The following is a 15,554-nucleotide window of genomic DNA, read 5'->3' as shown; positions in this document are numbered from 1 at the left end:
ACCAAAATTATAGGAGACACTACAACAAAAAAGCCCTTTAGTGGAAATAAAAATTGCTTTCAGCGTACAGATGGCCGCAAAAACCTTTACCGGCAATTAATTATTGGCCGTTGTAGACGGCGTCGGCAAAATGCCTTTAGCTGCCATTGGATCAAGTGCCGGTAAAGACCCCTATTATGGCTGGTAAATGTCTACTAGTTTTTACAATAATTATTTACCGACAATTACAATTGCGACTAAACCTTCCCAAAAATTCCATAAATAACACATTTTGCGGTTTTTATTATTGTTGCTAAAGACCCATTTAATTATTGATGGCCACTAAACTATCTGCATTCATCTCCTTTTATATATTTAACGACTTTTCCATGGCCAATGTAAATTTATATTATTACCATGCATGAAAACCTTTTAACAACTTTTCTTATTGCAGTTAAAAGTAAATAATAATAATTCATTTTAAAATGCTTAATGCACTTCATTAAATCAACATCAAACAAAAGCATCTACTAATTCACAATTTCAAAATGTCGATGATACAATAAAGAACCTAAACTATTTGAATCTAATGTTGTCAGCTTTGATAACTTGTGTTACCAAATGGTTATCAAATAGGTATAAACTAGAAACTAAGCACCACGAAATTCTCCAACTCTTAATCACAATGAAGCTTGCCACATGTCAAATTCCTGAATATCATAATATTTGACTTCAAATGATAAAATAAAATGAATATCAAATATACAACAACCCAGTATAATCCCACTAGTGGGGTCTGGGGAGGGTAGTGTGTAGGCAGACCTTACCACGGTCTGGGGAGGGTAGTGTGTAGGCAGACCTTACCACTACCCTGGGGTAGAGAGATTGTTTCCAATAGAAACTCAGCATCCTTCCCTCCAAGAACTCCCCATCTTGCTCTTGGGGTGACTCGAACTCACAACCTCTTGGTTGGAAGTGGAGGGTGCTTACCATCAGAGCAACCCACCTTGTCTTTACATACCCAAATTCATCAACAGTGAAGAATACAATTATGTGACATTTACATACTCATTAATTGCCGTTGAAGACCTTTTTTCTTGTAGCGAGACTTCAAACCTTTTTGAGTTAGCTTATGGTACATAGTTGATAAGCTTTTAAGTGTTAAAAATATGTTTGATAAAGACATGTTCATAAGTTGTTTTTTTGTTAAAATGACTAAAATATCATTAAAATTATTACCAAAAAAAAATAAAATCGGAAAGTCTTTTGAAGAGAAAATTAAGGAGAAATGATGGATATGGGGTGAAGAGTAAACTAGGTTTTGTTCTGGGAAAGATATATTGCGGAATAGAAAAAATATTAAGGATAAAATAGTAAAATACTTGATCAAACCAAAAAAATTTGGTTGATTTTGGCTTATGAAGTGCTTACCAAATAAATAAATAAACTAAAAGGTATTTATAAACTATTTTAACTAGCTTATAAGGTTAGCAAATTACTCTCCTGATGTATAACCCCATGTCTTGCCAAACCACCTAAAGAACTATTTTCATTTTCCCTTTTTAGCCTACAGATTTCATTTTGCTTATTTGTCAGTTTTAAAATACTTGACCTACTTCGATCCATATTCCATGCCAAAGTTTTAGGTAACTTTAGTAAGTTATATGGAAATGGTATAAAGTAAATATTTTGAAATGTAAAATGTAGTGAAATTAGTTCAAACACCTGCCCAATTGCCTACTTAAAAGCAGTAATTGCAGTTGTGTATCTCTAGATTATGCAAATATCTTTGCTCTATTCTTCCACTAATAAAGGTGTCTTCAAAAGGAGATATGTGATCCCTTGCCATGAGTGTAAGCTAAGGTTTTTCGGATGAATAAGCCTCGAAAAAATCCTTTGGACATTTGGAGTTCAGGAACATGGGTAATAATAATGGTGAAACCCAAAACGAGATTGGATTTCACTAATTTTAACTTAAATAACTAATTCAACTTTATTGACTCAAAATATTAATTTTAGTCGATGCGTCTTGAAGCTCAAATTTTGTATGTAATTGTTCACCAATATAATTTGGGCAAAATACGAAATGACTAGTTGACCGAAACTAATTGCATATATATATAATCGCATATTATTTTTAGGAGCAGCTAAACATATATATTTCTCATATAATTTTGATGTCTACAATTGCAAAATAATTTTATATAAGACTAGAAAAGATGTTATAAATGGAGATATTAAATACGGTAAATTACTGGCATCAAATTTTACACCAAATCAACACAAACTTAATTATGGTTATATATATATTTTTACTTCAATTTATAAATTTTTAAAGTTAATTATATTTAATTAAAGAATGTCAGAAATTTTCTCTAAAGGAAAGAGGCAAAAGTCAAATGCATGAAGCGAAGCCGGCGAAGGAAAAGAAACAGTTCGAATTACTAAAGCAAGGAAAGCCCAGCAATACATTCTCTCGAGAAAGGATGAAAAACAAGAGCGGAAAATTCACAACTAGCGATATTTATGGTCAATCAAATTTAGCCACATAAACAAAAGTCAACCTTATTTAGCCATTAAATTAGTACGAAAATGTGTTATTGACTAAATTACCCCTACTCTATTTATAAATTTGCGCAACACGACCTCACACTCTGTTTTCAGTAGAATCTTGCGGCGTAATCTACAGATTGAAGTAAGCTTTCAATTATTTTTCTGATTCTTCTAATTTTCTAGTTTCATCTCAATGCTTTCATCTGTGATAATCTAGAATTTTCTCAATACGTTAATCTGCATTGTTCTGATATTATTATAAATTTTATGTAAGAAACTTTTATTTTGTTCTTAATTGAATAATATATAAATGTAATTTAATTTCAAGTAATTTATGTTGTTCTTTAAAAAATAACATATGCTATAGTATTGGAGATATCTTTAATTCAAAACCGCAAAAAATAATATAAAATGGTGCAGAACAAAACATCAGTATAATATGCTGGACATTTGTTAATTAATATCTAAAACTCAGAAACCCAGCTGATTATACTGGAAGTATCTGTGATTCAAATAAGAATAACACATCTAAGTTTTTAAGGTTCCCATAAGATCTTGAATAAAATGCTGGACTTTTTTGATTACCTATGTCAAAACTATAAAGTCTCCAGCATATAGTACTGGAGGTATCTTTAATTCAAAGTATTAAAAAATACTACATAAAATGGTGTTACAGTGTTTGATTCAAAACCTGAACAAAACACAAGTATAATACGCTGGAGCTTTTTGAATTAATATGTAAAACTCATAAAATTCCAATGTATTATACTGGAAGTACCTTTCATTCAAACTACTACAAAAAATTATGAATAAAATGGTATAGAACAAAACACCAGTATAAAATACTACATTTTTCTTCATTTAATATGAAAAACTCAGAAAATCCAGTAGATTATACTGAAAGTATCTGTGATAGAAACCAGAACAAACTCATGTAAAGAAATAATGCAAAAGTGTCATATTTTGGATATCCAATGCTTAAGTAAGACAACATCCTAATTGGCCCCCGATCCTCATATTTTGAAAATTGACGGAAATCATTAAAGACTTCCATTATCCATACGTTGAACAAAAATGGGAATCCAAGTGACGTATAAGATGGGATCCTACCAATTGGTTTCTTTTTCACTGAGTCAGTTGTTAGAAGATGAGACAAATTATAAATAAACTCATCAAAAATGAAATTGCTCCATGGAAAAGAAACGGAAAGATCTTCATCGTCTATGACTTTCATACAACGATCACTTATATTTCTACCTTCAAATTTACCCAATAGAACTGCTTCTAATAAATAAATCTTAGCAAGCTTTACTGCATCTTCATCGCAAACCTCGACATCAACACATACATCATCTCCTGTACCACCACGCAATCAAGACCACTTTTGCATAAATTTATACAAGGTCTTTATCTTCAAACCCTTTTTCACTTCAGAAAAACACCGTTCCTTTAAATGGTTCATTCTAGAGTCCACGAAACTATAATCAGATGACTCAATCTTATGTCCGGTAATAGTGTGGAAATCTTCTTCTGTAAATGCTACATCATGCCCAAAAACTTTAAAAACCATTTTGCTTCTATCCTTGTAGAAAAGTTGAGACAGCAGCATACAATGAGTCAACTTCCCAGAGTGACTCACTTCATTCAACTCTAAAAACTTACCAAAAATACTATTCTTCAACACATCCATTTGAGATCCGGACAAAAAGGATGATATAATTTGTTTAAAATTTCGATTGCATTTTCAATAACAATCAGCCGGAAACCATTCCTTAAAATTCATAAAATCTATCTCTCTCCTAAAATTAAAACACAACACATATAAGCAACATTTCATATAATTTTAAGATAAAAACTTGAACATTTCAGGAATACGTACCTTCAATATACTACTTGAAGATTCCATTTCTATAAAATCATGAAAACAAAGCATATTACAAATTAGATTACTAAACACAATCAAAATCCAGTATATAAAACAGAACTAAAGTATAAACAGAACTCATCCAGTATAAAGTACTGGACAACAAAGCCTACATATGACAGTCTTCCAGTATAATATACTGAACAAACTTAATTAGAAACAATGAAATTCTAGAAACAAATACTGGGGTATAAAGAAGAAACATAATCAAAGAGCATAATACAATAAAAAAATAAAAATACAAATAATCATTCAAAAAAAGTAATCACAAATAAAACAAAACTCTAGTCTTAACAGAACTTATCCAGTATAACATACTGGACAACAAGCTTACAGACGACAGAATTTTCGTATAATATATTAGAATCAAACAAAACTCAAGTATATTATAATAATCATCTAGTATAACATACTGGAAGACAAACATTCAAATGACAGACTTTCCGTATAATATACTGGTAAAAAATTATTACAAAACTCCATAAACAAAAAACATAATCAAAAATCATCCAATATAAAATACTAGGAAACAAGCCTTCAGAAGACAGACTTCCCGTAAAATATACTGAAATCAAATAAAACTCAAATATATTATAATAATCATCCAGTATAACATACTGAAGGACAATCATTCAGATGACAGACTTCCCGTATAATATACTGGACAAATATTATTACAAAACTCCATAAATAAAAAACATAATAAAAAACCATCCAGTATAAATAATGGAAAACAAGCCTTCAGAAGACAGATTTCCCGTATAAATATACTAAACCAAATTTATTACAAAAATAAAACTCCATAAGCAAATACTTTTTTTGTTTATCATTAAAACATAATCAAATACAGCATGCAAAAAATAAAAAACAAAAAAAAAGCTAAAAATTATCAGTCAAAAGCAGTATTTTCAAAATAGAAGAACTCCAGTATATAATAAAGCTCATACAACATATAATATACTTATCAAAATAAATTACGCAACGATTACAACATTACAACATAAAACTAATAACAAAGTGACAAAATTTTCAGAAATAAGACGAACTATTAAACAGATAAAAAAAATCGTAAATGTTAAAATACCACAAATATTTAAAACTAACAGTACGGAAATCAAACTTAAAACTAACGAAACAATAATAACAATGAAAATTCAAACATATTATTATAAAAACAACATTTACCGAGACAAATTTGAAGAAAATTAAACCTAAACCCATACTAAATTCGAAGAAACTGCTCTCACGAAAGCGAAATCCGTACAATGATGTAAAAATAAAGAGAAAGAGCGATTAAAAATGAAAAGTAACTAAAACAGGCTGTTAAAAAGGACAGGGGCAATTATGTTATTTACTAATATATTTTAAGTTAAAATGGCTAGAAATCGATTACATTAGCGATGATGGCTATTTTTGGATAGCCAGCCGTAAAAATGGCTATGCCATGCCATTTTGACAAAACAAGAAGAAGATGGTAGTCTGACAAGCCCAAATGGAAAAAAAACTCAGTACCCTTAACAGTCAAAAGCCTAAGCCTCGCCCTCTACTCTCTTCCAGTTCTTCAGATTCAGACCACTTACGCTGGCGTCTATCTTCTTCCGTCTCTGATTCCAACTTAGACCAATCCCATATCCCCATAAATCCCAGTGCTGCCCACTGCCCCCCTAATGTTTTAACTTCAATACCACACAAGAGGGGGTGATTTGTGTGATGTCCAATTTTTTGCTTAAACTGATTATGGAAGGACCTGGTTTCTCTAAGTGTTCCTTAACCTACTATTGCTGAAATGGTAAATGCGGAAAGTAAAGAACACAAGTATTTTACGTGAAAAACACCTGGTTCAAAAGGTAAAAAAAGCCACGACCTACTTTCAGTAGGATTTTTCCAAACTCTCCACTAAATCACTGAGCCAAATCTGCATTTACAAAATACTTTTGTAAACCTAGGACTAACTTTAATCCCGTTGTAGCAAACAAGTTCTAACTGTTGCGACAACTTCAAATTAACTCTAACTTGAATACTCTGAGTACCTATTACAATTGCCTCTAGATAAAGCTGAAAGGTACAATATGAAAACACCTACTACAATTGAACTAGAATAAATGACAGACACTTGGAGCTGATTCTTCTATCTGGTTTATGTAGCTTCAGGTTTGCACACTTGAATCACACACGAATTGCTTGCAAAATATCTTGCTATTTTGCTCTAAATTCACGGTTAGCTTCTGCTTTTGTGTGTACCTGTAGAATGAGAACATCCTGCAATATATATAGTTTCCTTATCTTGCATAGTGTTCTCTTTGAGTAAGGAGTCCTTCTACTTATCAATTATGCAATATTTTCGATCGAGATATCAATTATATCAAGTTAAGCTTATCTCCTTCACGTGTATCCCACATGCTCGATTCTGCCCGTGTCTATACACACAAGGGATGGACGGACCTGGTTCATGCCTGAACTTACTTTGTCAATCTTCCAAACAAACCTTTCACTTGGACCAACACCCCCATTAAAGAGACCTCAAGAAGAGACTCAAACTGATAATGAGCAGAGTAAGAAGCTCAAATCGTCATGGGATTTTTCCTGGTGGGTGATGAAGACCTGATAACTCTACTTAAAGGTTTGATTGAGTTCAAGTCCTCCCAATATGAGAAACGCCGGCCTTATGTGGACATGTACTCATTCTACTACTTTATCGCTGAAAAATTGCAAGTCAAAGTTGATAGGTTTCGGATGAATGATAAGGTTAGGAGGTTGAAAAGGAAGTTGTTTGCTAATTTGGAGAAGAAAGGGCAGGACCCTGTTTTCACTAATCCTCATGATTATTTAATATTTGAGCTTTCTAAGAAACTATGGGATCTATGAATATTCAAAGAAAATATATGGTGGCAAGGTTAGTAGTGGGAGTGTTAATAAGCTTGTTAAGAATGTGAACAACGAGAGGAATCAAGTTAATAATTAATACCTTTGCCAAACTAAAGGAAGTTGAGAAAGCGATTGTTGTAGAAGAGGTGGCGGCTAATGGTAAAATAGATGAAGAATATCCGCATTTGGCTGCAACTTTTAATGTGATGAAGAAGAATATGAGTTTGATTGGTAGTGACAAGATGAGGGATTTGGAGGAAAAGTTGAACAAACTGGAGGAGGAAGAAACTGATTTGAAGATAAAGAGGTTAGATTTCATTAGGGAGAACTGTAAATTGGTGGCTGAGCATCCTACCCAGACCCCACTTCCAAGGGTGGGTTGCTCCATTCTCCGCTCACAACCATGAGTTTGTGAGTTCGAGTCACCCAAGAGCAAGATAAGGAGTTCTTGGAGGAAGGGAGCCGAGAGTATATCAAAAATAACCTCTCTACCTCAGGGTAAGAGTAAGGTTTGCGTACACACTACCCTCCTCAGATCCCACTAGTGAGATTATACTGAATTGTTGTTGTTGTAAATTGGTGGCTGAGGTTACGAGAGGTAAGTAGAAGTTGAGGGCTTATACATGTTTCTTCTTTTGTGCAAAAAGTTTCGGGCACTTACTAAAGTCATTTTCGTGGAGCTTTTAGATTATGTTAGATATATTTATTTTTAGATTGGACTAGGAACGTTAAAATTTGGTGGTTGGGACAATAATTGATGCTTATGTTTTTCCTTTGCAGAAAGTTACAGGTACTTTGGTGGTAATTTTATGGTGGTTTTAGATTTTATTTAGCTATCTCCTTTTTGTTAGTGGCAATTCAGTGTTTTTGGTTGATCCTTATTGTCTCTTGCTTACATTCATATCTTTATTTATGCTTTTATCTGCCTTGTATATCAGTATATTATTTCGTACTATGTCTCTTTGTCGGGGCTATATTTCATGCCCGCAGATCCCGGAAGACAAGTTGACGAACCTCTCCAGTAGGATATCCAGATCAGCGGTGGTGTGATGCAGTCCATTCTTCTTGGAGTTACTGTAGTGTGTTGGTATGCTATGAGATCCATGTATATATGCATTTTGGGTATATTGGGCGGGGGGCTGTCCCGACTTTCTTGTCCTATATGATGATCTTAGAGACTTATAGACTTGGGTTGTATGTCCTATTATCATGTTTGGCCTTGCCGGCCTCTCTATTGGTCAGTATCAGATAGCCTTCTTTGGTCATTCTGTGGCTTTGTGGGCCTTATACGGTTATTATCATTTTGTCTATGGATTAGATATGTCACGGCCTTGTTGGCTCAATCTTCTGTATGTTCAGAGTATTACTTCAGATGTGATTCGCTCGGGCACCGGGTTCCGGCTACACCCCCAAGGTTGGGATGTAACATTTACCTACATTTATCTTGAGTTACTTAATTGCATAATATTTTTTTTTTTTTTTTACGGTTAGTGCATACAACTTAATTTAAGATACAACGAACCTCTCACCAGTTATCTTGAGTAGAATAATTTTAAAGTTAAACAACAATTCTTAAATAGATTTTGGATGTTTGACTATTTTAAACAGATGTTAACTTTCAAGACAGATATGCCTTTCTCTGCTACTCAAAGTCCAAAGTAAATTTCTCAAAAAAGATAACTTCATTAAATAAGGAGCATTTTACTTTTACATGTGGGGAAGCCAAGTCCATCTATGATATATGAAAATCAATTTCCAATTATCACAAATGATGGAGAACTGTTTTAAATGGGAAGCGGGTGCACGAAACACTTTGAAGACTCAACTCTTGCTCTGTTTTAATGCAAATTCTCGCATTATTTTGAGAATAAAACACCTTACTATTGCCAATTCCATGATACAAACTGTACAACAAGGTCAAGAGTTGGGTGTGCAATGAAATTTGTAACACCATTCTAAAAAAAACATGTGCAATTAGAGCCAAAATCATAATTTCTAGAACCTATATTGTCCAGTGTGATTCACAACAAGTGGGAACAGGAATGGGGGGCGAAATTTCAGACATTAGCGTTCTTCAGTTGTTCTGGTTTATAGGTAAATTATCTCATGTGAAATGAGCTCTTACACATGTTGCTTCCATTTGGAGTTATGCTCTCTGATTTGTGTTGGCTCTATAGACTTCTCTTCCTCTTTGCTCTGTGATCTCAGTGCTGCCTCTTCCTTGTCTTGTCTGTTCCACACTAACCCTTTATCCTAAATTTATTTTAGTCAAAACTAGTCAACCTTGTGTGATGCAAAACACAGTTACAATTAGGTGTTCAACATAATATGCAAATGCCATTGGTCTAGAACATCTCAAAAACTTTCATCTGCTCAAAATCTCTTATCTTCATAAGTTAGGCCAGATTTTGACTAGCTGCGACATAATATGCAACAGAAAAGAGGGCATGAACAAAACACAGAATTCCACCAATGGATAGGTAATTATGATGTATAAAACCACACGAAGTTCTTGACTTGTGGTTTGCTTTTGTCCCTACCACCAGCATTCCCAATCCTACTGCAAATATGATCCTGAAAATCAAAAGACAAAATTTATAGACTTGCCCAACGGGTCTCCAACTATTTCTTTTGATACCATACCATGTAAAAACGAGACAAGCAATTGATAATTGCTTGATAGGGGTGGCTTTCCTAATATCGTCAGTAGTACAAACACTGCAGCCTCCGAGAAGGTTGGCAAGAACATGAGCTATTCCAAGCAGAGTTGCTGCAGCTAACCCAAAAACAAATGCCTCATGGCTTGGCTTGTTACATGACTCGAACAACCACTGCGTCTGCTGCTTTTCCTGCTCCAATTCAACCAATCAAATACTTTATGGTATATATACATAATTTAAAAAAATGACAAAGTGTAATTTCCGACACACATCTTCCATTTTTATCATATTATCGATTACTACTACTACTTATTAAAAGATTTACCTATAAATGATATGATTATGTGAATATGTTTATACCATCAATTTATAGATTTATAGTCTGTTGGTCAAGCTTCTCCAAATGAAAAAAACATTTTTTCAAAAAGAATTTTTTTCAATGTTAAGTGTTTGACCAAGTTTTTAAAAGAAACAAAAATATTTTTGAGTAGAAACAGAACCAATTTGGGAGAAACAAAAAAAAAATAGTTTTTCACCAAAAACATTTTTTCGAAAAGCAATTTTGAGAAAAATATAGTAAAAACACTTTTTAAAAACTTGGTCAAACACTAATAAATGCTTAAAAATAATTTTTAAATTAATTAAATAAACACACAAACTACTTCTTACAAGAAGTACACTTTTAAGAAAAAAAAATACTTCTCTGGATCTTAGAAGTCGGGCCAAATAGGCTATTAAACTCATAAGAAAACCTTTCTGGAGGAGTTTGAAATGCTGACACTCTTTCCTTTTCCTGATCTTTAGGAAAATGTCTATTACACTGATATTTTCCATTATATCATACCTTTGGAATTTAGAACCAGTGGCAAGTTTTGAAAAAAGAAGCGAAAATCTTCACCGGATACCATTAGAAGTTGTATGAATTAGACTCGATTATGAATAGAGAAGATTAAATAATGGATTTCAACAAATTAATTTGAAGTTAAGGTTTTGTTAAATTAATCGATTGATATACCTGGTTTTCAGATGCTTCTGCTTTATATCCAAGAATCCCAGCAACGACATCGAATGCCACTATTACCAAACCAGCCAAGATTTTAACCAATTTGGCCATATTTTCATGAAGTTCAAATATCTTCCAAAGGAAAAAAGAATGATTGAAGGTTACCACTCTCTGTCCCCCTCTCTATATGATGTGATTACGAGCAAAGCAGAAATATTTATATAATCTTGTACCAAGAAATAAATAGTATATAATCTTGAATGAGATTAGGTTGAATAATGGCATAAAATTAATACCCGAATATTATGCAATATTTGCAACTTTAAAAGGAGATAAGAGTTGGATGTCACTAAAGATAGGCTTATTTTTTCAGTACAAAAGCTTGCTTATTTTAGCTTTCTTTTGTCTTACTTTTTATCTTCTTTTTGAATATGGAAGTAAAGGAAAGTAAGGCATAATTCATAAACCAGCAAATGAGTGGTATGGCTTAGGCATCTGTCGCGGAGAAAAAAGGTATTCCTTCTATTATGTGATTTCTTACCTTTTTTTATTTGTTTCGAAAGGAGTAATATATCTTATATTTAAAATTAATTTAATTTTAAATCGTTGAGTGTCCATTGCCTTTTGAACTTTGAAGTAGGTAGTGAATTATATTTATCCGACTCTTCGGTTATTGCTATTCATAAAACCAAAGGACGTTCTAATACGGTACAAAACTTTTATAGCACATTCTCCAGTACCAACCCAACATTCTTATAAATTAAAAAAAACCAACATTCTCATGATAATATATATTTTGATACCAACCCAACATTCTTAATTTCTCATGATTATATATATATATATATCTGGATTTTGTCTTTCTTTCAAATGTAGTAAGCATTCCTCATGCTAGTTATTTGCTTGCTTTCTCAAGGCATTCCAAGATTCACTTCATTCTCTTGGAATCTGCTTGAATGTAATTTTTTAGATTTCGATAGCAAGAAATACAGTTTGAATATTTGAACCCAAGACGATTGATTCCTTCTTTAATAAATTAAAACAAAATTAATTAATATTTTTTATGCTTGTTCTTGAAGTATAAAACAATTCATTTATTCTTGAATAGCTTGTTTCAAGAGGGCTTCTATTTCTTCGGTAAATATCTCAATAATTATCTAAGAAAAAGTAATATTCTATATATATATATATATATATATATATATATATATATATATATATATATATATATATATATATATATAAAGATATCTCGATAGAAAATATATTTATTGGGTCTTGAAATTGAGGTTTATTAGTTTTTAATTTCAAAAAGATGACAATCTTAATCGACCAATGGATTTTTCCTATATAGGATTATAGGTGATAACTGAATGACACAATTGGCTAGACAATCTACAACTCATTGATCTATGATGTTGAATTGTATTTATATCCATTTAAGTACATGATTAAACATCTTTATTTCCTACCTAATTTATGCCCTTGTTTACATACCTTATAGGAACAGACCCGAAATTTTAGGATATTGCACCTCTAAAGAAAAGAAGCGACACAATCTTGTTTTTTTTTGGGTCCAGATCTCAATCCACTTTCCTTTGCAAAAATGCAGAGTTATGATCAAGTCCTTTGATATTTCCTTAGAGCATGTCCGGAAAGTCACCCTATAACTAGATTTGGTGTGTGTAATTACACAATTTTGACATATTTGTATGACACCAAGTAATTACTTGGTCCGCATCTAATTGAATGTAATTGAGGGTGCATAATTACACTATGCAATTCTCAAGGGGGTCGAGAATTATGGGTAATTATATGGTGTAATTACCAGGTTATTTTTTGAATTTCTTTTCTTTTCTTTTTAATTTACTTTTTATTTTTGTTCTTTTTTTCTTTTTATTTTTTCTAACTTTTAAAATTCTTTTTTTTTTACATTATTTTTTCTTTCTTATTTCTCATTTCCCAACCTTTACTTCACATGTTTTTTTTACATAATTTCTCATATTTTTTTCATTCTTAATTATTTTATTCCACTTAGCTATATTATTATTCTAATTTTTCTAAAACATTTATACCTCGTAATCTTAAAAAGAATAAGTCACCCACAAACTTGATTTATAGTGTGTGATGTCATTAAAGTTGAACTTTGTTATTAGATGAGATTATATGCTAACTTAACTATGTTAAAATGATAGATTACTTTTTTATATTTAAATAATATTCTCATTTCTTAACCTTTATTTTTTGTGATTCCATATAGTTGCTCATATTTTTAAAATTTTTAACTTTTTTATTTAGCATAATTGTGCTATTATTCTAGTTTTGAAAATACTCCTCCTAATATTAGAAATAATAAATCATTAATAAATTGTGATGACCCAAAATATCATCTTATATTTTAGAACTCGAATCTGCGCTCTTAAGCCATAAAAATCTAATTTTTACCATCCTCGATTTACGTGCACAGTCTGGGCAGGTTTTCAGAAAGCTTTTATGTTGAAAACTAATGAAAATAAGAATTTTGCCTTAAAAGTTAATTTTAGTTGATTTCGGTCAATATTTTTGATAAACGGGCCCGGATCCGTACTTTGACGGTCCCAGTAAGTCCGTATCGAATTATGGGACCTAGGCGTATGCCCAGAATCGAATTTGGAGGTCCCTATCTTGAGTTATGAATTTTTGATGAAAATTAAAAGTTTAGAAATTATTTATTTTTAAGAATTGATTGATATTTGGCATTGTTAGTATCGGGTCCGTATTTTTGGTTTCGGAGCCCGGTACAGGTTCATTATGATATTTAAGATATGTCTGTGAAATTTGGTGAGAAATGGAGTTGTTTTGACATGATTCAGACGTCCAGTTGAGAAATTAAAGTTTTAAAGTGTTCTTGAGAATTTCATTTGAATTAGTGCTAAATCTAGAGTTCTAGGTGTTATTTTAGCGATTTGATCATGCGAGCAAGTTCGTATGATATTTTTAGACTTGTGTGCATGTTTGGTTTGGAGCCCCGAGGGCTCGGGTGAGTTTCGGATAGGCCACGGGATGTTTTGGATTTTGAAAATCTGGTTTTTTTTGCAGAATCTGTGTTCCGGTGTCCTTCTTCGCGTTCGCGAAGGTACTCTCGCGAACGCGAAGAGTAAACTGGGCAGCTGAAGATTTCTTCTTCGCGAACGCGAAGCGATGGGGGCGTTACCCTTCGCGAACGCGACAAGCCCATCGCGTAGCGTTAGGCACTTGGGGGGGGGGGGGGGAGTCAGCCTTTTCTTCATCGCGAATGCGAGCAATGTCTCATGAACGCGAAGACCAGGGAAGGGTAGCCTACGCGAACGCAAGCACTGCTTCGCGAATGCGAAGGCTTGGCAGCCCATACACTTCGCGAACGCGACATTGCTCTCGCGAACGCGATGAACACTGTAGCCCAGCACTTGACAGAATCCAAACGGGATTTTTGCCAAAATACTCATTTTTCTCAAAAACCAAACGGTGAGGGGCGATTTTTCAAGAGTTATTCCTTCCCCAAATTATTGGTAAGTGATTCTAAAATATTTTCTTTCAATTACCCATTACATTTCTTGAATTTTTAACCTAAAATCTAGAATTTTCATGGTAGAATTAGGGGTTAGCGTAGAAAATAGGAATTTCGGAAATTTGGGGATTTAGACCTCAATTTGAGGTCGGATTCCAAAACTAACTACATATTCGGGCTCGGGGGTGAATGGATAAAAATATTTTGGTCCGAACCTCGGGTTTTGACCATGCGGGCTCGGGGTCGATTTTTTGACTTTTTGGAGGAAAAATTGAAAAATTTAATTTATGCAATATAATTGATTCCTTTAGCAATATTTGATATTATTGTGTCATTTTTGAATAGATACGAGTGGTTTGGAGGTGAATTCCAAAGAAAAAGCTGTGATTGAGAATTAAGTGGCCTTCAGAGCGTGGTAAGTATTGTGTCTAACCCTGACTTGAGGGAATTAGGAAGCTTAGATTATTTGCTAAGTGAAATTCATGTGAGAGGCGTATATGTGAGGTAACGAGTACCTATGCGCCGCCAATTTACCTATTTTTTCATGTTTTCTCTATTTTTCTGATATTGTCTCATTCCTATGCCAAATTGCTACATGTTATACTAGTGTTGTCCAAATTATTGTTCTTATCATGTTTACGGAATTTTCTGGTGATAACTGAGTTTTTATTTCAAAGTTGAGATTGATATTATGGAACCAAATGTTGAAGTAAGGTTTGTACTTGTTATTCTATCTCCCTGTTATTATTTATGCATTGCATTATGGTAAGGGAGAGTGTTAATGCACGAAGGGTGATGCCGTGCCATATTGTGAGTGTTAATTCACGAAGGGTGATGCCGTGACATATTGTGAATGTTAATGCACGAAGGGTGATGTCATGCCATATTGTGAGTGTTAATGCACGAAGGGTGATGCTGTGCCATGATATGAGAGTAAAAGCACGAAGGGTGATTCCATGCCGTTTCTATTAATTTTATGGTGAGATTGAGAGTAAAAGCATGAAGGGTGATGTCATACATTTTTTCTTATTGTATTCACTATTC

At 33.0% G+C, this 15,554-nt stretch overlaps 2 protein-coding genes across 2 annotated transcripts; both read right to left on the bottom strand.

The window, feature by feature from the left end:
- Window positions 1–3,424: 3,424 nt before the first annotated feature.
- On the bottom strand, window positions 3,425–4,222 carry LOC138892131 (uncharacterized). Its single transcript, XM_070175827.1, has 2 exons — window positions 3,952–4,222; window positions 3,425–3,888 (listed from the first exon to the last, which is right to left on the bottom strand). The coding sequence occupies exons 1-2, from the start codon at window positions 4,220–4,222 to the stop codon at window positions 3,425–3,427; spliced, it is 735 nt and encodes a 244-aa protein (XP_070031928.1).
- A 4,935-nt stretch (window positions 4,223–9,157) lies between these two features.
- On the bottom strand, window positions 9,158–11,372 carry LOC104103002 (protein VASCULATURE COMPLEXITY AND CONNECTIVITY-like). The gene is made up of 3 exons (XM_009610870.4): window positions 10,997–11,372; window positions 9,965–10,170; window positions 9,158–9,895 (listed from the first exon to the last, which is right to left on the bottom strand). The coding sequence occupies exons 1-3, from the start codon at window positions 11,093–11,095 to the stop codon at window positions 9,718–9,720; spliced, it is 483 nt and encodes a 160-aa protein (XP_009609165.1). The 5' UTR covers window positions 11,096–11,372; the 3' UTR covers window positions 9,158–9,717.
- Window positions 11,373–15,554: the final 4,182 nt, after the last annotated feature.

Source organism: Nicotiana tomentosiformis, chromosome 5 (genome assembly GCF_000390325.3).
Source record: "Nicotiana tomentosiformis chromosome 5, ASM39032v3, whole genome shotgun sequence".
Classification (NCBI taxonomy): Eukaryota; Viridiplantae; Streptophyta; class Magnoliopsida; order Solanales; family Solanaceae; genus Nicotiana; species Nicotiana tomentosiformis.
The sequence above is the reverse complement of the archived record's forward strand: the minus strand, read 5'-3'. Positions and strand labels throughout refer to the sequence as shown.